Raw genomic sequence first — 27,925 nt, forward strand, 5'->3', positions numbered from 1 at the left:
AATTTGAATTCTAACAGATTTCCCGGATAAGGTTTTTTTCAGACTCCAAATTTTTTAAATTAGGCAAATTAAACATTGAATAAGGATAGGTAATTATTAACATTACGCATGTATTAGCTCTTCTAGGCGAAGGACACTCCAAAATCAAACCATTGTTCTCTAGTCTTGGGTAGTGCCATAGCCTCTGTACCATGGTCTTCCACTATCTTTGGTTAGAGTTCTCTTGCTTGAGGGTACACTCGGGCACACTATTCTATCTGATTTCCCTTCCTCTTGTTTTGTTAAAGTTTTTATAGTTTATATAGGAGATATTTATTTTAATATTCTTAAATATTTATTTTTTCCTTGTTTCCTTTCCTCACTGGGCTATTTTCCCTGTTGGAGCTCCTGGGCTTATAGCATTCTGCTTTCCCAACCAGGGTTGTAGCTTAGCAATTAATAATAATAATAATAATAATAATAATAATAATAATATCTTGCAGATAAGGCTCTGCGTGCTGAATGATGATGAACATAAATTACACAGGATATCAAATGTGAGATAAAAGGGGCAAACGACATATCTACCGATAGACTGTTCACTTGCGTGGACGATGATCGATAAAATTAGAAATAAGGTACTTGTCTCGTAAATTGCATCTCGATCATAATTGCCTTATCAATTATTGAAGCTGAGATATTTCTTTGGTGTGAACGAAGCATTGAAGATTTGCTTTAGAATTTACTTTCAAATTCTATTATGACTCTGAAGAGAAACCATAAATAATTGTTAGTAACCAAGGCTATTCAACTCCGTTTGATAAACGTGATCTGGCACAATTCTTGTTTCCATGGAAACGAGAGACGCCATCGCCATAGTAACCGACATAGCGTCGCGGTTAGTTAGCAAGTGTCGATGATCATATTTGCAGGTGAACGTTGTAAAAGTCTGCAGTTTTGTATACAGGTAATATTTCACTTGCTTAGTTCTAGGGGATTCTTTCCATAATCTATTACTGTCAGGCAGAAACTGTGAGCGAAATTATTTGATTAACAGTTGTGGATCCAGGAACGAGATTGGATAACATAACAAACTAAGTACTCAAGACCCAATTAAAGTAACATCACACAATAATATGATGAAAGAACTTTTGTGTAGCAGACAATGTTAGGCTCACAAAATACTACATATATTATGACTCAAAGGAAGGCCACAATTTCCTACTGTTCGTTTCTCTTTTTACCAGGATCTATATGCCAGATAATCGATGTAAAATGAAACCCATTTAAGGAAGGCTATTTAGAGCGAACAGGGATTTATCTACTACCTATGGACCCAGAGGAAAACATCAAGAACCTTCTACCTCCCAGACAAGTCATCTTCCAAAAGGAGAAAAGGTTAGTTAAACAGGGGTGGAATTATTGTCAAAATGCAATGCTCATTACCTAAGCATATACAGGAGATCAAATATTTCAAGAGAGAGAGAGAGAGAGAGAGAGAGAGAGAGAGAGAGAGAGAGAGAGAGAGAGAGAGAGAGAGAGCAATTACAATATTTCCACAGAATCTAGGGATAAAATGTTTGGTTGAACTTATCGGACAAGGAGTAAAAGGAAATTATATCTTTATTTTCTGGTCAGCCAAACAAAATTATAAATAATAACCATGTTATGACGAACAAAAATTTCACGGGCCTATATTTCAAATCAGAATTTTTTATTATACGTTTTTTTTTTTATTATTAAAGTGGTATTCCAGGGATTTTGTATGCCAGTGGAACAGAGGTTAAAGAAGCTACCGGGATTTAAACGGGATTTAAAATTTATACTTTTAATTAATTAACTGGAGGAAACTTAGCTTGTATCTTAAAGAATTAATAAGGGTTAATTAACGGCATTGTTGTTTATTAGGCAAAAGAAGAGCCATTCCACCTGGCTGTCAAGTGGTGAAAGGGATTTACGGGGTAAAAAAAAATCGGTGTGGAGCTAGCAAGAAATTTAATGCCCTACACACACATACATACATATATATATATATATACAGTATTCCCAAGATAGAATTCGTATTAAATGCCATTCGTGGGTGATATTTACACACACACACACACACACACACACACACATATATATATATATATATATATATATATATATATATATATATATATATATATATATATATATATATATATATATATATATCGGTACTTGAATTATACAATATTTGCTTTTCCCATTAGCCTACATTGCACTTAATCATGTTTATGTTGTTTTCGTCCCAGGCATGTTTCAAAGCATCATGGAGCTGTGCGCGAAGAGCAGAGAACCTACAAAGGTGCCCATGCTACGATGGGCTATGCTCGGACTCCTGTGGAACGGCCTTCAAACTACATGAAAACTCACCACAGAGACAGCATCGACAAGGTTGTTTCAGAGACCAACAAAGCTAAGGCAGCTGGTAATGAGACAATGTTCGTTTTCTGTTTACTAATGGAAGAGGGTATTCTGTATTGCTTTTTCCATAAAAGAGAAGTTTTTAGTTATTTGTTAAGGGTTTCATGATTTTCTTGAGATTCTGGGTAGAAATGGATAATTCACGAGTTGAACTTATTTATATAGGAATGTAAGGATATTGAAAGACCATTGAAAGACTGTTTTTGCGGTAAATGGAATTAAATTAGCCTCTTGGATTATCACTGTCATGTATAATTCTTGCGGCATAGTTTCTTACAACACATTATTGCTTATTATTTCGTAACTAGCTGTGATGAAATGTACACAAAAAGTACAATGACTACGTTTTTAGAGAAATTATAGGTACAACATAAGATTTCAACCTCATTTAAACGATTTCTGGAAAAGATATCTTTACCTTCAAATTTCAAGATATCTAGTCACTAGTTATTCTCGTGGCATTCTTTGTATTAAGTAATCATATCTTGTGTATATATTTTCAGCTGTTCAGCATCACGACTGCAACCGACGGCCAGCCCTCCCCAAACCTGTACTCTACCCGCCACCAGACAGGGACAAGTTAGTATCCTATCCTAGTTTCCTGCTTTCCATTTGCATAACTTGGAACCTGTCACAGGGTATTACGAAAGATCTCCATTTGTGAGTGTGAGCTCCAGCAAACATTTGGTATTCTTGTCATACGAATAATTTCGTTCCATTATGCCTATTTATAGAACTGACAGGCATGCTCTCCAGCTTGGAACTTTAAAGGGAGTAGCCTGTAGGTATTCATTGAGAATAAATGAGAATATATATATATATATATATATATATATATATATATATATATATATATATGTGTGTGTGTGTGTGTATATATATGTATATATATATATATATATATATATATATATATATATATATATATATATATATATATATATATATGTATGTATGTATATGTGTGTATATATATATATATATATATATATATATATATATATATATATATATATATATGTATATATATATATATATATATATATATATATATATATATATATATATAAGAGTATGTATGTGTAGAGAGAGAGAGAGAGAGAGAGAGAGAGAGAGAGAGAGAGAGAGAGAGAGAGAGATGTAATGAATAGCCTACATGACGCAAATTAATGCTTTCAAGAATAGCGTAGGGGAGACAAGCAAAGAACCATCTAGTTATTTCTCATTCCCAGTACTCCTCGCCCTCTCATTCGGTCCTGGAGGACGAATCAGAAAAACTACTTGTGCAGAGATGCCATGTACGTGAGTCTTATGATTGGTAAGACTCTATTTCTTCAGTCCTAATTGCCTCCATGTTTCTCAATATAAAAATGAACTGCTCTGTAGCAAACTCAGCGAGAGAATATTCTTGTTATGGACAAAGGATAATTCGACGAACTGAATGCGTATAGGTATCAATAAGTAATCTGGGAGCTGGGTGAAGTTCAATTAACATGGAGGGTACATAAGGTTAGAGGTGCTTGGAGTGTAGTACTACAGAACAGCCTACGTTCCGCAAGTGGTGGGTGTGATAGGGGGTGCCACCCAATGACCATCGAAAATTGGATTTAATTAACATGAAAAGTATTAGTTTCATTTCTGTCAATTGATAATGGACACCACACTTCATCTAAATCTGCAAGGTAAGAATGGAATTTAAGAATGACGTTAATTAGCCCTAATTAAGATTTTAATCAACATTGAAGGTATAAGTATAAAACCAATGGGGATTTGTAGATGATGGTCATCTTAATATAAATTACCAACTTAAGAATGGAAGTTGAGGTGGGAATGATACTGAAGAATAGTTCAATGGTCATACCACAACCAATGACCCTAATTAACATCTTAATTAACATGAAAGGTATAAAGGTAAGTCCATACCTACGCACTTTTTTGTTTCGGGCTGTTACGGCGTGGGCTCGCAAGAAGCGGCCAGAAAGAGCACTAAAAGGTTAGGACGTCGCTGGCGGTGTCTGGCGCGGCCCGTCAAACTAGGCCTAAGGTCCTACGGAACGGCAATGTTTATAAACTATTTCAAAATCTTGCGTGGCATCTGGCGGCTGTACCAACCGTGTGTTACACGATCATACATAGTAACGACATTTATTTTTTTGTATATATTATGCTTTGTATCTTCGCTCTCCCCCCGCACTGATAGGGACCTGAAATAACATGTCTGTTTTTCTCACCGTTAACTGTTAACAGCACCAGTTGTCGGTTGAACATGAAATTGCCTGTTATGTTTTTATGTCCTTTTTGCCTGGAGTTTATGTATATATAAATGGATGTTCTGTAATAAAGTTACTCAGTTGCTTTCATCCTGCCTTCTTAGTCACAGCGTCTCTCGGCCCGTCACATTGGTGACCCCGGAAGTCGACTCGCTCCTCCCGCCTTCCACCCGCCCCGTCATTGGTACTATGGCGGACTCCACGGAAGTTGGCGCCGCCCCATTGAAACTTTTGTCGTTCGCCAGCGGAGAGGTGTTTGCTAGGTTTCAGCGCGCAAAAGTCCAGTTCCGTATCAAGGGCGTGACTCGTTCAACCACCAAAGCAGATTATGTTCTCGCGGCGATACCCGAGGACACCTTCCTGGAAATATGCGACTGGCTTTGTGAACAAGGAGACACCCCAATAGCGTATGACGCCCTCAAAACATACCTTCTGCAGCAGTACTCGCTATCTTCAGCTGTCCGTATAGCAAAGCTTTTTCAGCTCTCTCAACAACCGTTGGGGGACCAAAGGGCTTCGCTCGCCCTCAAGGAAATGACCAGTAACACTCGCCTGCAACCTGCCGCAGATGGCTCTCCTCGTGAGGTGAACCTACTCCGTGCCCTTTGGATACGGTGTTTACCCGAACCTGTACTCGCTGCCATACCCGATGTCGATAGTTTACCCATAAAGGACTTAATGAACAAAGCCGACGCTCTTATGGACAGCCACTTCACGACCTTCAAGACCTCCATCAACGCCTCCACTCCTGACAAAGAGGATGCCTATTCAATGTCAACTGAAGCTGACGTGAATGCCGTAGGACATACACGCCTACCCCATGACGTTCCGGAGCGACGACAAAGCCACCCATCACCCACCACTCGCTCACGCCCCAACCAACGACTTCCACAGCCACTTACTGCCGCCCATCGGCCGCAGTTTTGCTACTACCACTTCAGATTCGGGGCAGCCGCAAAGAAATGTGCCAAGAATTGTCAGTGGCCAAAAAAAGTGTAAGTAGGCCATCGCTCATGGCGGTAGCCTCCCTTGTTTCTAATCTTTTCATTTTACATGATGCAGGAACGGGTGTGCGATTTTTGGTAGACACGGGTGCTTGTCGTTCTCTTTTGCTAAGGGAACTCTTCAGGACACGACGTAGTCTGTCTACGTCTGCCGACGTCCACCTGGTAGTTACCAACGGATCTGCGATACCCACCTACGGTTATGAGAACCTCACATTATCGTTCGGAAACGGTAAATTTAATGGCAAGTTTCTCGTTGCTGACGTCACATTGCCAATTCTTGGTGCGGATTTCCTCTCTCATTTCCCCCTTCTGGTCAATGTCGCCCACCGACGATTGGTCAACGCAGACTCGTACTTGTCGACACCTCTTCAACCCGCCCCCTCCAACCTCGCTCTCCACATTAGCGCACCTACGTATGCCTACGCCCCCCTCCTCACGTTGTACCCGGAAGTTTTCCGTCCAGAACTTCGCCAAATGCCCACACCTCCTGCCAAGCACGGTATTTATCACCATATCAAGACGACGGGACCCCAATCTTCTCAAAATCAGACGTCTGGCACCGGAATAATTGGCAGTCGCCAAACAGTAGTTCACCGAAATGGAGGAAATGGGCCTTTGCCAAAAGGCCTCTAGCCCATGGTCGTCACCCTTACACATCGTTCTGAAGAAAGACGGCTCCCTCCGTCCGTGCGGGGATTACAGGCTCCTGAACATGCAAACAGAACCGGATCACTACCCCCTCCCAAACATCGCCGACGTGACCTCCTATCTGCACAAAGTGAAGGTTTTCTCCACGTTTGACCTCCTGAAGGGGTATTATCAGGTGCCTATGAACCCAGAAGACATCCCAAAGACTGCTATCACCACTCCGTTTGGTATATATACCTTCAATTACTCCTGTTTTGGCCTTCGTAATGCTGGGGCCACTTTTTAACGTCTCATGGATGACATCTTAGGGGAACTCCCCTTCTGTGTATGTTGTGTGGACGACATACTTGTGTTCTCTTCCTCAAAAGAGGAACACCTCCGTCACCTGCGAATCGTGCTCGACCGCCTGCAACAAAACGGCTTTGTAGTCCGGTATGACAAGTGTACCTTTGGCGCCAACGAAGTGTCGTTCTTAGGGCACCGCATCACTCCTGAAGGAGTCCATCCACGCCCTGAGAAGGTAACAGCTGTTCAGAACTTCCCCACACCCTCGACCGTCAAAGCTCTGCAGGAATTCTTGGGCACGATCAACTAATATCACCGTTTCCCCTCTACACCTCCCTCAAGGGCAAGCCAAAAGACCTTAAGTGGGGTCCCCTTCAAGAAGCGGCCTTCTGCAATGCAAAGAAGGCCCTATCAACCGCTGCAGCTTTTACTTTTCCCATCCCACATGTCCCTCTCCTTCTCTCCACCGATGCCAGCAACATCGCTATTGGTGCAGTACTCGAACAGGTGGTCAATGGCTCGCCCCGCCCATTAGCCTTCTTCAGCAGAAAACTGTCCAAGGCAGAATCGGGTTATTCTATCTTCGATCAGGAATTGCTGGCGGTGCACTTGGCTGTCCGTCACTTTCGCCATTTCTTAGAAGGTACGCCCTTCGTCATTCGCACAGACCACATGCCTCTAGTCTAGTGCACACCTTCACTCGATAGTCTGACGCCTGGTCCGCCCGTCAACGCCGACATCTCTCCGCCGTGGCTTAATACAATTGCACCCTTCAACACGTCCCTGGGAAAATGAATCCCGTTGACGATGCCCTGTCAAGAAACACGTTGGCTGCTGTTCAACTGTAATTGGATTACAACGCCTTGGCTGAAGCCCAATGACAGGATCCAGAGTATCAAGCATGTAGGACATCCTGCACATACCTCCGTTGGGAAGACATTCCCCTCGACGACTCCAACACCACCCTCCTCTGTGACGTCAGTACTGGTAGACTGCGACCTTGGATTCCTGCTCCCATGCGCCGACAGGTGTTTGATTTCATTCACGGCTTTTTACATCCCTCGTGCCGTTCTACTGCACAGCTGCTGAAGACGAAGTTCATTTGGCACGGCATTTCTAAGGATGCTAAGGATTGGGTCCGCGCCTGTACTTCTTGTCAAACTTCCGAAGTACATCGACACACGGATTCAGGAGTGGGCAACTTTCCTTAACCTCAGCGTCGTTTCGCCCACATTCACGTCGACGTTGTAGGGCCCCTACCCACATCACAAGGACATCGTTACCTGTTTACCATCCTTGACCGCTCCACTCGTTGGCCTGAAGCCATTCCCATGGAAACTGCAATGTCCGCCTCATGTACATCTGCCTTACTCACAGGATGGATTGCTTTGGTATCTCTGAGCATATTACTTCTGATAGGGGTACCACTTTCACCTCTCAATTGTGGACATCATTAGCGAATCTCTTGGGCATCACCCTACATCAGACAACTGCCTACAACCCCGCTGCCAATTGGAATGGTTGAACGTTTTCATCGCACCCTCAAAGTAGCTTTGATGCCCCGCTGCAAGGATTCCAACTGGTTTACTCAGTTTAACTGGGTCCTCCTGGGACTAAGGACTACTCCTAAAGATGCCCTCAATGTCTCGGCAGCTGAAATGGTGTATGGCGACCCGTTGGTCGTCCCTGCCGAATATTTTCCTTCTGCAACCTCCTCCGACGATCTCCAGTGCATACATCTTGTCGTGGAAAAATTTACTCCATGCCGCCAGACTTACAAGCCCCCAGCAAAGCATCACATATTGACAGACTTGCACTCTGCAACGCATGTCTTCCTACGCAACGACACTAGCAAGCCACCGCTAACGCCCCCTTACACGGGCCCTTTCCTTGTGATCTGACGCAGTCCAAAAGCATTCCTACTAAACATTCGTGGCAAAGAAGACTGGGTCTCCATTGATTGTCTAAAACCTGCTTATCTCCTGCCAGATGACCCGCTTACAGTTCGCCTCTCTAGATCAGGGCGCCCTATTTAATATGTACAGTATGTCATTTTAGGGGGGAAGCCATGTACCAAGCGTATGTTACACGATCGTACATAGTAACGACATTTCTTTTTTTGTATATATTATGCTTTGTATCTTCGCTCTCCCCTCGCACTGATAGGGACCCGACATAACATGTCGGTTTTTTTCACCGTTAACCGTTAACACCACCAGCTGTCGGTTGAACATGAAATTGCCTGTTATGTTTTTATGTCCTTTTTGTCTGGAGTTTAAGTATATATAAACGGATGTTCTGTAATAAAGTTACTCAGTTACTTTCATCCTGCCTTCTTAGTCACAGCCTCTCTTGGCCCGTCACACGGCCAATGAAGTCGCAGGAAACCGTAAGTAGTGTGGCTCGGCCTTATAACAAAAGAGGTAAGAACCCACACAGGTCCGCACGGTGCCGCGCCACACCGCACTATGTGTGGTTTGATGCTGGTTCTTACCTCCCTTGCAGAATTGTTATGGAGTAATGATACAGAGGCTCGTGGCACCCCTGCGGTGCCCTTACGGCTCTTTCATACACGGTTAATGAATGGCGTGCACATGTTGCAGGGCGTGCGGCGTGTTACTGCGTCAACCAAGATCTTAGGGGAGGTTGCCTCGGGCAGTCTGGGGAGCAATAAAATGGGCCGGATGGTTTCAGAAAACGGGTTTAACGGGGCATCATTCGCGTTCTGACAGCCTTTCGACACGCATCCCACCCACTCCCAAGCCACTTGAACCGAAGATGCCTTTTCTGAAGGTCACATTAATCAAATCTATTATTATTATTATTATTATTATTATTATTATTATTAAGTAGAGCAATCCAAAATACTATAGAAAATTCGAAACATCAGAAGAATAAATATACAAATAATATTAGAAACCAAATCAGGTTGAAATAAGCATTGCAGATTTGCAACATACTGTAAGGAAGAGGAGGCCCTCGTTGTACTTTTTGAATCAAGAGCCCGTACGAGGATAAGGCCTCTATTAAAAACAGCAATGATATGAATAGGAAACAAAAAATATCTCCGTGGAGTTGCCCTGACAGAGTACATTTCACTCTCAACCTACAGCTGTCTTCAAAGGTGGCTTGGAAGGTGTCTGCCTTTCATGTTGCAGTGGGCTTTTTAAAAGCAATAGGAAGTTCATCCACGAATCCAGAGATCCTAGAATTCTCACTGACTGCGGTGTGTTAGCACCTGGCTCAGTGAATAGTTTGATAACAGATAAACATTCTGACAGGTGCAAACAGACCCATCTCATCCTTGCATTGGTATTCGAAATTCTCCATTTCCAGACATATATACAGACACTGGAAGAGAAGAACTTGTAGCTTTGTTGTGTTCATTGGAAAGAGCTGCAGATGATCAAAGAACTCCAAATGTGGACACATGGCGAGCCAAAGAGTCTTCCGAGATATTTACCTCATGTATTACAAAGTAAGAGGAGTACACACATGAGACAAGGACTGGAACATATGGGGAAACAGCACAGTTCTGGATTATGTATGTTGACTACATCCACATGCTCTTACTCTAGATATCTAACTATTTTCTGCAACAAAGTATATCACTTATTCCAGTTGGTTGTCCAAATTCCAGTTGGATCTGGTAAACATTGACAGTGCCAGAGTGTGGACGTGTCGTGTAGAGCTCTGCTATACACGCCCTGAGTCGTGTTTAGCTTTGTTTCTTGCTTAGAATATCATTGAAAAGATATCAGTTAGTCTTACTGAGAAATCTAAGTGATAAGAAACAGTACACTATGTCTGCTCCTAACTATGTCTGCTTCATATGTAATAACACAGAGGGAGAACAGAAAAAATGGATAGTATGTGAATGTAATAGACTCTACCATAGGAAATGAGTGCATATAGTGACAGCCATCACTGATAATGAATGGAATAACCTACATTAGTTATGCCCACACTGCGTACGTGAAGCCAGACAAAATAATTTAGTAATATCAAAATTAAAGGAAGATGTGAACGGGAGAGATCTGGCCCTGAATGAACAAGATGCGAAAATAGATGACTTAGTAAACAAACTTGTGGACCTTAGCGCAAACGCAGGAAATTCCACCCAGACCACCGACCTCACTGAGAAAGTTGACATTCTTGCCATGTATTTGGAATCAATTAAAGCAACACTTCAAATATTGATAGACCCAAAACCGGAGAAACCGACATTTGTTGACAAAGTTAAGGAAAAAAATCTGTTGATAATTAAATCAACTAATACAACAACTAAATGTACTGAAAGAAAACATGAGGTTGAACAAGCACTTAAAGACATTCCTATACTTAACACGAGGTCAACTACGAATGGAAATGTTGTTGTAAACTTTGCAAACAATATGATCAGAAAAGAGGCGACAAACAAAATTCAGACATTGGTGGCTGACACTGAAACGAGAAAAATCGGAAAACTAAAACCAAAAATAATGATGTGCAATGTATACAATGATGAAGATGATGTAGTAAATGCTTTGATTCAAAGAAATCGCTGCCTGGACCAAATCCAAAATATAGAAGAGAAGATAAGTGTAGTTCTGAAGAAAAATGCCTGGGGGAGGGGGGGGGGGCGGCACCCATCATGTGCTGAAATGTGATCCTGAAGTTCGGAGGGCTATTCATGATGGGGTATCTATAACATCCGTGATAGGTACCACGTGATCACCTGCTACCACTGTCAAAGGTATGGACATTTTGAAAAAGATTGCAAGTCTAAGAATGATGATAAAGTCTGCGGGAAATGTTCAGGCAGACATTCCACCAGGAAGTGTAATTTGCAAGTGTCAGTGTATAAACTGCACAAAGTTAAACAAACCAAGTGACCTCACAGTAAATTCTAGAGACTGCAAAGCTTATGACTTGGAATTGAAAAGACTAGTGGAAAATACTGATCATGGTTACTAGAGATGTCATAAACTGTGGCTATGTAAATATACAATCTGTAGGTAATAAGACTGTTCAAATTCGAGAATTGATAAACGAAAAATATTTGGATATGCTAGCATTATCTGAAACATGGTTAAATAACTTGGAAAAGGCAGAGATCACTAAAATGACGCCCCCACACATGCCTTCTTTTGCATAGCGAGAGAAGGTTGGTCTGGTGGGGGTGTCGGACTCTTTATTCATAAAAGTTACTCAAATCTCAAAACGTTGAAAAGAATTAGTGTAACAAGCTTTGAATTTATAGAAATGAAATTTACGCCAAAAAAAAAAAACAGAAGAATATCCTTTGTAAACAATACTTGACCTGAAACGATTAATACTCTGAACGAACAAGGTAAAACGACAGCGGAGGTCCTGTAGAGAGTAGGGTTCTCCTGCTGTATGGGACTGGAAAAGCAGCCATCAAAGTGAAAGTAAAGTAAAGTACACACGCTGGCCTTAGGAGTCTTCTACCGAATGGTGCCTTTACCATCAAGAGAACAGGCAAGTCATTTAGCAGACATCCAGTAGATCTAACATTGGAGCAAATGGTGAATGCAGATGCACAGATCTGACATCTTCTACCAACAACTACAGAGCACGCCTTTGATTGATGATAACTAAGTCTGATCATACAGCCAACATAGATACTGTCCAGAAGTTGGCCAGAATGTCGAACCATGAAGATATAAGTGCGGAATTGCACAAATCACGAATCAAGAGGGATACCACCAACTTACAGAAAATCATTGACCAAATAAAGGGATGTTGCAATCCTTTTATGAAGTTATTTGAAGTATCCCCAAGTTTGTCAATATCAGAAGAGAAAAAGTGACCACTGGAACTATTAAGGAATGCTTACTTGTATTGAGATATAAGGGGAAAAAGAGCCATGAAGATTTCATCAGGTCATGCTTCAAAGATCCAAAGAACAGTCGATATAGGAAGGAGAGACTGCTGACATTCAAGGAGAATTACAAGTCCAGTAAACAGAGCAAACACAAATGGATAGCCTGTCTGGTGTGTACACGTTATCTGTTGGAACAACTGCTTGTATTAGCCTATAAGGAGGATTTGGACTTGAAACTTGTTCTCTTCTACCCCTTAATGACAGTTGCTCTCTCAATGTGCAGCTCCGATGGCTAGATGGGGAAAACAGACAAGAGCGCTCTTCTCCATCTCCTGGAAGATAAAGTCGAATGATCAGCTCCACCCATAGTGGATGCAACTCTCATTGATGAATATTTTTTCCAGAAGACCGTCCCATACTATCCTCCCGGAATGTATGGTGGTTTAGCAGCTGGTATTCTTTAGAAAGTGACTACAATATCAGGGGAATGAATGGGCTAGAAGAGGTCTTGGTGAGAAGATGAAGCAGGAGTATGATATATCTAGTGATGAACAAGTGTTCAAATAACCTTGTAGGCTACCTACAATCCAGATAATTCGAGGAGGAACTACCACAGTTAATAGCGGAAGAATGTGTGGCACAGCATTATGCAAGATTGATCAACTGTTTGTTTATCTCTTTTACCTTGTGGCCTGCTTTCATTTCTACGTCTAAGGAGACATAGTAGTTAGAGAAGCTGATGAAGAATTAAACACAAACCACGAAGAAGTGGGCACACTAATCTGTGCTCATATAAAATTGATAGACGATGGAATTGTCCAGATTGTGGTCGTGGAAGTATCTGACACAGATCTTGCTGTCATACTAGTCCACTATTCCTGAAGCATTCAAGAAAACACATAGAGGGATGTTAGTACAGCATTATGAAACAACATAAGGTATATAAACATAACCGACATAGAGAAGACAATTGGAAAGAAGCTTTCCGATGCCCTACATGCTTTCCACTCCCTTACCGAATTGGATTACACTTCATCCCTTGTCAGCAAAGGCAAGCCCATTCAAGCAATTGGAATAGTACACTGATGCACAAACAGCATTTGCAGAAATGGCAAAAGGAAACCTGAGTGGAAAGACTACTCAAGCTGTAATCTCTTTCACAGGAAGAATGTATAGTGTAAAGACATGGGGCCCAGTCTTGTCCTTGGTTGCACATTAGAACGAGGTATTTGAGAAACACTTTGGGCCTGAAGTAATTAAGGGGGCATCAATACTACAATGATTCCACCCTGTAAGGCAGAGATTTCCCAACATATCCAATGGTCATCTTTCGTTGCAAGAATGTGGGCAAATACAAGCTTTACTAACATCCAGCAACATCCTACTAAAGATGAAGGTTGGGAACGCTAAGATGAGTCATATGAAATTTCTTGGTTCAATAGTCCCCAGCTGCCAGATGCATTGGTACCAGACATGGAAGCTACCGAAAAGGAATCTGATGTGAACTTCCAGCTGTCCTCTTCGGATGAAAAAGGGGATCCGTCATCATCAGATAAGGATGGAGAGTCTCATGATAATTAACTCTTGCTCTCTATAGTGCTAGTAAACATAGTACAGGATTACTTGATTTTGATACTTCACGGTTGTTAAATTTGTTTTTGTAAAAATATACTAGTCACAGAGATGGAATTTTTCTAAATCCCTGGCACTCTAAGGGTTTAATCAGTTTTATTGAGTACAATCATTAGTCTTTTATATATATATATATATATATATATATATATATATATATATATATATATATATATATATATATATATATATTATACATACATACATATACATATATATATATATATATATATATATATATATATATATATATATATATATATATATATATATATATATATATATATATAAGCACTTATAAAAATCTCTATTGATTATTAAACTTTCATAGTTATTCCTAATAAAGAGACAAATCGTAATAATGCTTATGTGATTTAAATGTGTACACTCCGCCACCCCATGTTAATTAGGTGTAATGTTAGGTGTTGTGTGACCTTTCCACCACACTTTCCATTTTTAAATTGGTAATTGTGAATCATTACGCCATTCTCGACAATATCCATGTTTTAAACATGTACCTGCCATTTTAATCTCAAAGTTAATTAAGGGTCATTGGGTATGGTATGACTTTTGACCTATTCTAAATTATCCTTCCCTCCTCAATTTCCATTCTTAGGTTGCTGAATTATATTCAGATGACCATCATCTACAAAGCCCGGTGGTTTCGTACCTGTATATTTCATGTTAATTAAAACTTTAATTAGTACTAATTAACATTGTTCTTAAATTACCTTGCAAATTTGGATGAAGTGTGGTGTCCATAATTAATTGACACAGAAATGAATCTTGTACCTTTCATGTTAATGAAATCCAATTTTGGGATGGTTTTTGAGTGGCGCCCCCTATCACACCCTGCTGATGGTAAGAATGGTTGTTCTGTTTAAAATCTGGTTAGCACTACACCCCAATGAATGGATGATTTGAAGTTCTCTGGCATCCTGACATCGAAGGTCATTGACGCCGATATCGTTTATTATAAGGAACTCAAACCTTTTGTACCCTCCATGTTAATTAAACTTCACCCAGCTCCCAGACTAAAGCTTATTATAGAAAATTATTTAGCATCAACCTTAATTTATGACAACATAAGTAAACAGAAGAGTTATTTTAAATTCCATGCAATCTTTTACAGTTCATGGACAATAGGCATTAGAAAACCTTGTTTTTATGCTAAGCAGCTGCTTAAAAGCAATGCTGTTATGCAGATTCATTCAATACATTTATTTGCTCTTTTTAACCAATTATGAATAGGCCTATTAGTTTTGTTCAGTAAGCTTCCTGATCTATTAGTATCCCTGGTAAACTAGATCACGTCATTTCTGTACAGAAAACCGTTGTTGTCTGTATTAGGTCACTCAGCTCACAGACTCTGACTGAGAAACCACCAAATGTAATATAAACAGAAAGTTGAAGTATCGGAGATTATGACCTCTACTTCCAATCAGCTTTTTTACGAATCACTTATCGGGTTATTGTCATTCTTCCAGGTTCGAAAATACTACGGTTAATTATGTTTAACACTAGTCTATATTTTTAAGCGGAAATAACTTCGTTATTATTATTATTATTATTATTATTATTATTATTATTATTATTATTATTATTATTATTATCTAAGCTGCAACCATAGTTGGAAAAGTAAGATGCTATAAAACCAATGGCTCCAACAGGAAAAAAATAGCTCAGTGAGGAAAGGAAATAAGAAAATAAATAAACTACAAGAGAAGTGATGAATAATTAAAATGAATTACTTTGAGAACAGTAATAACATTAAAACAGACCTTTCATATATAAACTATAAAAAGAGACATATGAGCCTGTTCAACATAAAAACATTTGCTGCAAGTTTAAACTTTTAAATTTCTACCGATTCAACTACCTGATTAGGAAAACCATTCCACGACTCGGTTACAGCTGCAATAAAACTTCCAGAATACTTTGTGGTATTGAATCTCATGATGGAGAAAGCATGACTATTAGAATTAATTGCTTACCTAGTACTACAAACATGATGGTATTGTCTGGGAAGATCTGAATACCAAGGATGGTCATCGTTATGAAACATCATGTGCAACATGCATAACAAACTAATTGAACGACAGTGCCAAAGATTGATATCTAGATCAGGAATAAGAAATTTAACAAATTAAGATGAGAATCAGCAGTTGAAGACCAGACAGGTGAACAATACTCGAAACAAATTAGAATGAAAGAATTAAAATACTTCTACAGATTAGATTGAACACCGAAAATCTGAGAAAAAGTTTGCTGGTAAGCCATTTTTTTGTGCAATTAAAGAAGACAGACCTAATGTGTTTCTCAAAAGTACATTTGCTGTCGAGAATCACACCTAAAAATTTAATAGTCATACAAAGTTAAAGAAGCATTATCAATGCCAAGATCCGGATGTTGAAAAACTACTGTCCTCGACCTACTTACAATCATACTTAGAGTTTTGTTAGGATTCAACTTCATACCCCATAATTTGCACCATGCAGTAATTTTAGCTAGATCTCTATTAAGGGATTCAGTAACCCCAGATCTACATTCAGGAGATTGAATTGCTGCAAAGAGTGCAATAAAGTGCAATAAACCTTTTCATATGTTGTGAGAAAAATAGCCTGTTCCTTGGTCGAAAAAGTCGATTTTCCATACATACGGTATTTGTATTGCAAATATTCCCGTTTTCGTCACAAACCCCAAATTAATTTATTTCTTTTGTATTATGAAAAAAAAAAAAAAAAAAAAAAAAGTTGGGAGGTATTGAAGAATTGTACACCTTCTAGTATTTGAAAATGTTCCATTTCAGAATTGATGCTTAAAATATAAGACAAACTGAATATAATCCTCGTTGAAGAATATCGTTAATATGGCATCACACTCAGCAATCACAGCTTCTAGACACTCACATCCTACATCTTACATTTCGTTACAATTATTGGTAATAAATACCTTAAAAGATAACAAAACGTTTTCAAAATTGTTCTATGGTATCTTACAAGCAGATAATTATTCATTAATCAACAGTTGTCTATCCACTTCAGATAACTAATACAAGAGGCAGCCAGAATTAAGTCTTTCAGGGAAAACTAGAAGAAAAAATACAACTATGAATCACCAGTTAAAAAAAAGTTAGGATAAGATATATATTTTTCCTTATTGTATCCAGTCAAGAGAATCCCTCTAACACAATTTCAATATTGCATAATGTAACATAATGTAACTTTCTTAGAAAATAAATCTTATCATACAATAGCAGTCCGTTGTTTATAGGTTTCAAATAGGCAATACCCGGATGACATGAACGGAATTCATTCTACCAGGGGATTGCAGACTATTGGAGAAATTCTTTATATGATAAGTGCTTCTGCCTGGCCAAGGATTCAAACATTACCGCTGAGCAAAAATCAAGGTAGACGGTTGACTTAACCATCTGGCAATAAAGAAAGATAACATTTAATTCGGACTCTGTCGTATATATTCCTGTTGATCTAAGGGGTTTGTACTCAGAATCGAAGTCAACCAATCTCCACCATTATAGCTGATTGGTAAATATGGCAGAGATAGGTTAATTTCGAAAGGAATATTAAGGCAGAGTTGGAATCAACTCTTAGTTATCCTTATAGCTGGATTTTCAAGTCAACGATTTACCACTTTCCTTTATTTCTACTTGATGCTAAGGTTTAAATCTTCGGCCAGGCAGAAGTGATTTTCATAAATAGAATTTTCCTATATGTCTGTGATTCCGTGACAGAGTCAATTCGATATAAAAGGTATTTTTGTCTTATATTTACAATATATATATATATATATATATATATATATATATATATATATATATATATATATATATATATATATATATATATATATATATATATATATATATATATATATAAGTGTATATGTGTGTGCAGGTGTGTGTGTGTTATTCAATAGAGCGCCACCCGTTGAGACTACCGCTAGAGAGTTATTGGGTCCTTTAACTGCCCAGACAGTACTACATTGGATCCTTCTCTCTGGTTACGGTTCATTTTCCTTTTGGCGAAACATACACCGAATAGTCTGGCCTATTCTTTTCATATTATCCTCTGTCTCATACACCTGACAACACTGAGATTTGTCAAAAAATTCTTCCTCGTTCAAGAAGGTAACTACTGCAATGTTGTAGCTTGGCAAATAATAATAATAATAATAATAATAATAATAATAATAATAATAATAATAACAAGGTGTTACTTCAAAGAATAACACCATAACAATCACTATCACAGCCAATTTTTCACCGCTGAATCGTGGGTGAACCTCCTGCGCAGTAAAACCGTCAAACTTCCTCGTACCAAGTCCTTTCCTTTACCGCTACGCCTTTTACACCATATATTCAGTTATTTCTATGCCTTCCTCTTACCATAACTCCGAGCCACTTTAATCTGAATTTTACACTTTTTTATGCAAATATTGTCTTCCACATGGCCAAACCTCTCAAAATACTCTGAGCTATTCTTTCATGCTTTGCTAAGAGTATATATATATATATATATATATATATATATATATATATATATATATATATATATATATATATATATATATATACCGGTTTATATATGTGTATATATATATATATATATATATATATATATATATATATATATATATATATATATATATATATATATATATATATATAATATTCCCGTGTCTGGGAACCAAAATATAATATTACACACGCACACACACACACACACACACACACACACACATATATATATATATATATATATATATATATATATATATATATATATATATATATATATATATATATACACTACGGCTGACAAGCTACACAACCTTTTGAGTTCCAAACTCACCTGTTTGTTTTTACATTAAATCTGTTACACTTGAAAATATTGATACCTGAGCTCTGAGACAGCTATATAACTCCAAGGCAGCAATATATAAAAACTCTGAATATCCAAAGGTCTCTTAAGTACACTCAAAACAAAACTGGGTAATTATTAATAAGAATTATTCAAAAACACCTCTTACTACGATTCTTTAACAGGGGTACGAGTGAATACTGAAATAAACACTGGTGATTGAAATAATACACACTTTATAAAAATAAATATATTCTATATAAAATAAAACACTTTGAAAGAATTTACATGAAAAAATAAATCACTCGAAATATTAAGTCTGAACAAAATTTAAATTAAGACAAAACAAATGTTACGCTCTGAAAATTATATAATCACTTGACTTGAAATATTAAATCTGAACAAAACCCTTAACTAAGACATATGAAATAATACTTATGAAAATTATACAATCACTTGTTTCACTGAAAATTAACTTTTACACAATTAATTAGTCTTGACACTTAATGAAAATAGTTAACCTTATAACGATAGAAATATACTTCACGTTTGTACAGGGCCAGTTACAAAAACTGTTAGAGAACTTTTTATAAATACTGGATTCATAAAACCCATCATACCAGAACCTTGAGATTTCACACTCACTGAACACTTTTTTAAAAAAAACACCGATCTAGTATGAAAGGCATGTGAGAGAGAGAGATGGGGATGGCTCTTTCATCACAGGACAGGTCGGTTCTCTTCTGCACCTATGCATCCGTGGGGGTGCTTATATATGAACTTAGCTACTTCCAGAATATTCTAATAGGTTATTCTCGTGGCTTGGGGCCGGCCCCTAGTGATGCCTGAGTTATCAACTATCACATATCGAACAGGAAAATCAACTTCGCTGTACGGCAACTCTCTTTCAGCTGGCTCCACCCACCTTTGTCCTCGGAAATAAAAAAAGAAAGATATAATCTACCACTGGGGTTTTCGAGAACCTTTCAAAACATGTGGGAAATATAAGAATTGCGTATTTTCTCACAAACATTATAGAAAACCTTGTAAAAATATAAACAAGATTTACATAAGCCCTTGCTCATATCTATTATGGATCATTTAACACTCTCAAACAGAATACGTAAGACTTCGTCATAAAATATGTGAAATAAAAAGTTTATTCTTAAAAATAATGTAAATTTACATATACTGGCTTGAATGAAAAATACTATGAAATTAACGACAAAAGACTTACATAATTTACATAGGAACTCATCTTATGAGCTGGCTATTCACCTCAAATACACAAATGAAATATATAAATAAAATACATTAATAAATTATTTACTCTACACTAGACCAGCTTCATAAGAATATATATATATATATATATATATATATATATATATATATATATATATATATATATATATATATATATACATATATACATATATACAGTATATATATATAAATATATATATATATATATATATATATATATATATATATATAGGCCTATATATATATATATATATATATATATATATATATATATATATATATATATATATATATATATAAAATGATCATCATCAGCCATTACTAGTACACTAAATAACAAAGGCCTCAGACATGTTCTTCCACTTGCACCTATTTATTGTCTTTCTATGCAGCTCCATACCAGCAAACTTTCTTAATTTGTCAATCCATCGTCTTCTCATCCTTCCCCTGCTTCTTTTGTAGTCTTTATGGACCCATTCTGTTATTCTTAATGTCCATCTATTGTCTGTAATTCTCATTATATGTCCTGCCCATGACAATTTCTTTTTCTTATACGTTGTTAGAATATCGTCTAGTTTGCTCTTGTATCCTTGTTGCTCTTTTTCTGTTGCTTAGTGTTATTATTATCATTAGTCTTTCCATGGCTCTTTGAATTATGATTAGCTTTTACACACAAAAACACATACTGTTGTTGTTCACTGGCTACTTTTCTCTTGGTGAGGGTAGAGGAGACTCTTTAACTATGGTAAGCAGCTCTTATAGGGGAAGGACACTCCAAAATCAAACCATTGTTCTCTAGTCTTGGGTAGTTTCATAGCCTTTGTACCATGGCCTTCTACTTGCATGAGGGTACACTTGGGCACACTATTCTATATTATTTCTTTTCCTCTTGTTTTTTTAAGTTTGTATAGTTTATATACGAATTTGTTTTATTTAATTGTTGATTACTTCACTTGTAGTTTATCTATTTCTTTATTACTTTTGCTCACTGGGCTATTTTCCCTGTTGGAGCCCTTGGGCTTATAGGATTCTGCTTTTCCAACTGGGGTTGTAGCTTAGCAAGTAATATATATATATATATATATATATATATATATATATATATATATATATATACAATATATGTATATATATATATATATATATATATATATATATATATATATATATATATATATATATATATATATACATACACACAAATTGTGTGTGCTTGTATCTGTAGTTAATAACTTGCGTGTTGAATAAGTAACTTATAAATGTATTTATCTATCGTTCGTTATACCTTTAATGCTATAGGATACACACAAGGGCTTATGTGAAACATAAACGGAAAACGTTTCTCGATTCTGCATACTTTCTATTCTAACCCGTTACTTTACCCTTTCTAACAAAGGTAGTTTGTTTACTTGTTTCAGGGGAAGAATTAACTGGGTTGACAGCAACGTCGAGCACATGAAGGCTTTATCTCCTAGAAGGCCTGATCCAAGATTTGTGGATGTTCCTGGTGGGGACACTCAAGATCTCCTGCCATCGGGCCTCTTTCCAAGATATATTTTCAAAAAGGTAAACACAGAGAGAGAGAGAGAGAGAGAGAGAGAGAGAGAGAGAGAGAGAGAGAGAGAGAGAGAGACTTGTTATCTTTGTTGAAAGTCCTCCATGGCCTTATGTTTTCTTTCTTTGCAATAACCACGTTTTAGTCTTAGATATTCTCCCGTTTCCCTAAATTTATTTTCTGCATCAGCACTCTTAAATAACAGGTTCAATAGGTGTTACGTAACGTCACAATACTGTACAACTCATCTCCGATCTTACTTCAGCGGCTGCCAGCACCGAAAGGGAGGAGTGGTTTCGGTGGGAGGCTAAAGAAGTAAGAACGGGTCGCGAGACTTGAAAACCCAGGATGGAGAGATATCCAGCGCATTTTGTCATATTAGTCAACAAAATTGCGATACTTAACCATTTGCTTACAACATTTGCCACATTTTCAGCTTTTCAATGCTTGCTAAGATTATGGAAATGTTAAATAACTAATGCAGTTAGGTTATATTGTCCTTCGCAGAACTGAATAAGCTGTTAAGGAGACCGATCTTTCGTTGAAATCAGGTGACATTTCAATTTGACTTTATGATGTTGCCGTCTGTCAAGAGTTGTCACACTTTATCAATCAATAATAACAAGGAATCGATTTCTCATGCCTTGATTTGATTTTCAACTGTTTAAAGTAATACCACGCCTTCTGTGGGAGTCAAGTGGCTCATCAAAGTAATTGGTTAATCTGATATCATTGAAATAAGATTAATTGCCAATGACTTAAACTTCACACGTTTTATTCTTGTAATTTCGCCTCTCATTATCATAAACCCCAGTGGTAGGACAAGGCCGTAAGTGCATCGTAAGGGGCACACGGGAGGCATTACTTATAAGGGGGTATGCAGGACTTCGTCGGCTCATAGCCGTACTTGCTTTATGTCCTTCAACTGTATTATCAATTTTTTTAATCTTACTGTTCAACTTTTACTTCACAGTATAACTACAGGGTTTGCCCACAGGCCCCCGAGCCGGGTTTAATTGGTGGCCATTTTAATAGCCCCAATTCCATAAATCCAAGACCATTCAATATAATAAAAGATTGCATTTCTTACGTAGCTCACACTATGTTTTCTTACATATGATAACAAATAGCCTAATAGGTAGTAGGTTGGCCAGGGCACCATCCACCCTTGAGATACTACCGCTACCGAGTTATTGGACCTTGCCTGGCCAGACAGTACTACAATGGATCCCTCTCTTTTGTTAAGGCTAATTTTTCCTTTACCTACACATACACCGAATAGTCTGGCCTATTCTTTCTATATTCCCCTCTGTCCTCATAAACCTGACAACATTGAGATTACTAAACAATTCTTCGCTCAAGGAGTTAACTACTGCACTGTCTTGGGTAGAGTTCTCTTGCTTGAGGGTGCACTCGGGCACGCTATCATATCTTATTTCTCATCCTGATGTTTTTTTTTAAAGTTTTTATAATTTATATATGAAATATCTATCTTAATGTTGTTACTTTTTTAAATTATTTTATTTTGTTCATTACTTCTCTTGTAGTTTATTTATTTCCTTGCTTCCTTCTTTATTTTTTTTTCTTTTATTATTTGTGCCCTTGGGCTTATGGCATCTTGCTTTTCCAACTAAGGTTGTAGCTTAGCTATTATTAATAATAATAATAATAATAATAATAATAATAATAATAATAATAATAATAATAATGAATTCAATCATTTGCATATAAATCTTTCATATAGGCCTACCAAACCCTACATTGCACATTTCTTACCTTAAAATACGCATCTTCTAGGTCTAAGTTTACGTAAAATTCCTGACTTTCCCAACGGATCCAGTTTACTAAGCAAGAAGGGTTTGTGGCAGAATGCGTTGGTGGCTTTGGTGAGAAGGGTGCAATGGAAAAGAGCTTAGAAACGGGGCATGAAGGCGTGCCACTTCATTTATTACCTACCAACTTAACAAGAAAGAGGAATCCATTCCATATCAACTGAATATAAATGGATTATGCCTAGCCTAAGCAGGGAATTAAATTATGCCATACTCTAATTCTAGCATGTAATTTATTAAATTGACAAATTTGTAAACAGATTTAAAACCAATTTGGGTTCTCTGACTTTCAAATATCCAGCCCCAAGATTTTATGATAGGGTCTTAGGGGTGCATATTTGAAGGTTCTAGAAACATAGGTAGTAGGTTGGCCAGGGAAGCAGCCACCCGTTGAGATACTACCGCTAGAGAGTTGTGGTGTCCTTTGACTGGCCAGACAGGACTACATTGGATCCTTCTCTCTGGTTACGGTTTATTTTTCCTTTGCCTATACATACACCGAACAGCCTGGCCTATTCTTTACATACTCTCCTCTGTCCTCATACACCTGACAACACTGAGACTACCCAACAATTCATCTTCACCCAAGGGGTTACTGCACTGTCATTGTTCAGTGGCCACTTTCCTCTAGGCAAGGGAAGAAGAGACTCTTAAGCTATGGTAAACAGCATTTCTAGAAGAAGGACACTCCAAAATCAAACCATTATTCTCTAGTCTTGGGTAGTACCATAACCTCTGTACCATGGTCTTCCACTTTCTTGGGTTAGATTTCTCTTGCTTGAGAGTACACTCGGGCCACCGTTCAATCTTATTTCTCTTCATCTGGTTTTGTTAAAGTTTTTATAGTTTATATACGAGATATTTATTTTTATGTTGTTACTGTTCTTATAATATTTAATTTTTTTCTGGTTTCCTTTCCTCACTGGGCTATTATCCTGTTGGAGCCTCTCTGCTTACAGCATCCTGCTCTTCCAACTAGGGTTGTAGCTTGTCAAGTAATTGTAATAATAATAATACAATCGAGGTGCATCTTTGCTCCAATAACCGAAAGCCTTCCGCAACTATTCTCGCGTCGTCGAGATTTGTTGGTTGCACGATATGTAACCCTTTCTACAAAATATTTTGGATGTCTAGTTCTGATAATTTGATGAGTCATTGCACATATCATAATTTATTCTAACTTCAATAGGCAGCCAATGTCATCCAATCATTACAGCGGTAATCCTTTATTTTGGTGGAACACATTTTATCAATTGTGTCAAGGAATGTCTTAAGTTGTAGCCTACTGTTGTACTGTGGGTACCTTATTATCATTATTATTATTATCATTATTATTATTATTATTATTATTATGAAAAGCAAGCGACAACCCTATTTGGAAAAGCAGGATGCTATTAAGGCTCCAACAGGGAAAAATAGTCCAGTGAGGTGAGGAAACAAGAAAATAAATAAACTTAAAGAGAAGTAATGAGCAATCAAAATTAAATATTTTAAGAACAGGAACAACATTAAATTATATCTTTCATATATAAACTATAAAAACTTCCAAAAACAGCAAGAGGAAGAGACATAAAGATAGAATAGTGTGCCCAACTGTACCCTCAGGCAAGAGAACTCTATCCCAAGACAGTGGAAGGTCATGGTATAGAGGCTATGGCACTACCCAAGACTAGAGAACAATAGTTTGATCTTAAACTGTCCTTCTAGAAGAGCTACTTACCATAGCTAAATTATATTCCACCCTTATCAAGAGGAAAGTAGACACTGAATAATTACAGTGCAGTAGTTAGCCCCTTCAGGAAAGAATAATTGTTTGGTAATCTTAGTGTTGTCAGGTGTATGAGGACATGGAAAATGTGGAAAGAATAGACCAGACTATTCGATGTATGTGTAGGCAAAGGAAAAATGATCCGTAACTAGAGAGAGGGATCCAGTTTAGTACTCTCTGGCCAGTCAAAGACCCGATAACTCTAGCGATAGTATCTCACCAGGTGCCTGATGCCCTGGCCAACCTACTATCGAGCTTACAATAGTTAGATTTCAGTAATCGATCATGATGATAACACAGTTCATCCTAAGTTCCTTAACTAAACATTCATCCAGATATTTCTTTTCAAAAATCAATATTTCCGAGTGATATCCAGGAATCTTACTACATTACAGTACATAGTTAGGCACTAAGAAACAAATTACAGTCCACTATTGTAACACACCTATATCTGAACCACGCTGTCATGAAAATATATGTGGATGTCACAAAGGTTTCTTGAATTATTTTCCTTTGATATTAAATAGACTGATAATGTAAAGGGTTTCAAGAAGTTGGAGACTTTTTTGTTCATGAATTGATATGATAGTGTGTATTTGACAATAAACACGGGTTACGCTATATGGTTCTCTAAATACTTGAAGGATGTATACGACAAACAAATCTTGTAAATCCTGTAGGACCAGGAAAGCAGTCATTAGAGTAAACTGCAATATACTCTAATATTTTAACGTTCCTCTTGGAATTATCCAGTAACTATCATTAGCTTCTCAGACTTAAAACAAGCTGAATGGACCTTTCATTTGCTCCACAGAATTTTGGCCAAGTCCCAGCTTACCTGCAACGTCGCCAAGAGCAGCTACGAATCGAAAGGGAGATTGACGAACAAGAGGAAGCTCTACGAACGAGCCGGAGTAGCAAGGCCGATGATGCTAAGGATGACATCTCGCTTCTGACAGAACAAGAGCGCACGGCAATGCTAAAAGTATGTCAATTTTAATCACATGTGCTGCCACTTGTAGATATTTCCAACATAACTAACTGTTTTAAAATTTGGGATAAACTTATACAGTAGCTCACAATGAAACAGACATTTGTATACCACATGCTAGACACTAGGTTCATTAATTTAATTTTGATGGATAACAATCATTAACTCAATTTCTTTAGCAAGTCTCGATAAAGTAGAATGAGAAACTGATACTTAGCTAGCATTACATTCACTAAAAAGAAAACGGTTTTCCTCCCGCAGGGATTACAGACCAACCTGAGAGAAGCTCAGCGTCAGCTCCAGTCGTTGCCGGTTGTTTGCGAAACCAATGCAAACAAGAAGAAGAGAGATATGCTCGAGCAGACCGTCAGTGATCTTGGACGTTACATATTCTTGCTTGAAAACTACAAAGTGGCCATCAAGAACTAATACTATGATATCTATGGTCTAAGACAATGTTCGTAGTTTAATGACTAATACCTCTTCGGTGGAAAGAAGAGAATAGGGAATAAAAGAATAGTAAAATTAGGATTATGGCCTTTCATTATCCATATGAATATCTCGGATAACAAAGATGATATGAAAATAATTTGGAATTCCAAATTATATCAATATATCTTGGAAAATGAAGGTTTCTAGATTGGTGGTACATATTTTTGCGGCCATTTTACCCTTTCCATAACACCAACATTACGATATTAAATCTCTATTTCGGAATTTTATTTTCTAACTGAATCGGCAATGCACAATAGACCTATTCACTTTAGCTCCCTTGCGATTAATCTAGTGTTACATCAATATTGATTACATTAGAATACCTTGTTTGTAGATTAACTCTATGAGGCTTAATAACTCTATATGAGTTCGAGAAGTTATACAAAAATATAAATATCCAGTTGAATATAAATATCAAGCTTTAATCGATGGTATTAGGTAAGAAATCTCCTGTAACTTATAACGTTAAGTATTATTCCTTTTAAAATTCAATTAAATCTTCTCTTATCATCGCTGGGGTAGTGGTAGCCTACTGGATATTTCCTTGCCTGGCGATCTCATGGGCTGGGGTTCGAGACCAAGTCAAGCTTGATAGAATCTTGTAGTGTCTGCAACCACACTTTCATTGTGAGCTACAGAGAGGAGGTTTGGGGGAGCGTATAGGTCTACCTGCTGAATCATCAGCGGCCATTACCATGGACCTCCCTGGTCCTGGCTGGGTGAAGAGCGGGTTTGGGCGCTGGCAAGGGTTCCTAATCTAATGATCGCCACCCATTTAGGGGTCGCAAATATATGTATTAGGGTCGCAAGAAGACAAGGTGGTTGTACTTATATTATCTCCTTTATCAATTTCACTCAAGCTTATTTTACAGGTCATTTGATATATTACGTAAATATAATTTAAAAATTAAGCCTATAAAATATTCACTAATAACCAAACTATAAATTTAACAAAAATTTATCTAAAAAAAATCTTAATTACTAGAGAAAGTTTTATTTTCGATTTTGCAAAAATCTGAGTAGGCCTCTCATGGAA

At 37.5% G+C, this 27,925-nt stretch overlaps 1 protein-coding gene across 1 annotated transcript; it reads left to right on the plus strand.

The window, feature by feature from the left end:
• The first annotated feature begins 1,232 nt into the window (after window positions 1–1,232).
• LOC137632038 (enkurin) lies at window positions 1,233–26,895 on the plus strand. The gene is made up of 6 exons (XM_068364013.1): window positions 1,233–1,377; window positions 2,259–2,434; window positions 2,934–3,009; window positions 21,667–21,814; window positions 26,218–26,388; window positions 26,656–26,895. The coding sequence occupies exons 1-6, from the start codon at window positions 1,310–1,312 to the stop codon at window positions 26,821–26,823; spliced, it is 807 nt and encodes a 268-aa protein (XP_068220114.1). The 5' UTR covers window positions 1,233–1,309; the 3' UTR covers window positions 26,824–26,895.
• Window positions 26,896–27,925: the final 1,030 nt, after the last annotated feature.

The sequence above is a fragment of the Palaemon carinicauda genome, chromosome 40 (genome assembly GCF_036898095.1).
Source record: "Palaemon carinicauda isolate YSFRI2023 chromosome 40, ASM3689809v2, whole genome shotgun sequence".
Classification (NCBI taxonomy): Eukaryota; Metazoa; Arthropoda; class Malacostraca; order Decapoda; family Palaemonidae; genus Palaemon; species Palaemon carinicauda.

Coding starts and splice junctions, on each gene's coding strand:
- LOC137632038 (XM_068364013.1), top strand. CDS start 1,310: ATGGACCCAGAGGAAAACATCAAGAACCTTCTACCTCCCAGACAAGTC. Junction 3,010..21,666: donor CCGCCACCAGACAGGGACAA/GTTAGTATCCTA, acceptor TACTTGTTTCAG/GGGAAGAATTAACTGGGTTG. Junction 21,815..26,217: donor CAAGATATATTTTCAAAAAG/GTAAACACAGAG, acceptor TTTGCTCCACAG/AATTTTGGCCAAGTCCCAGC.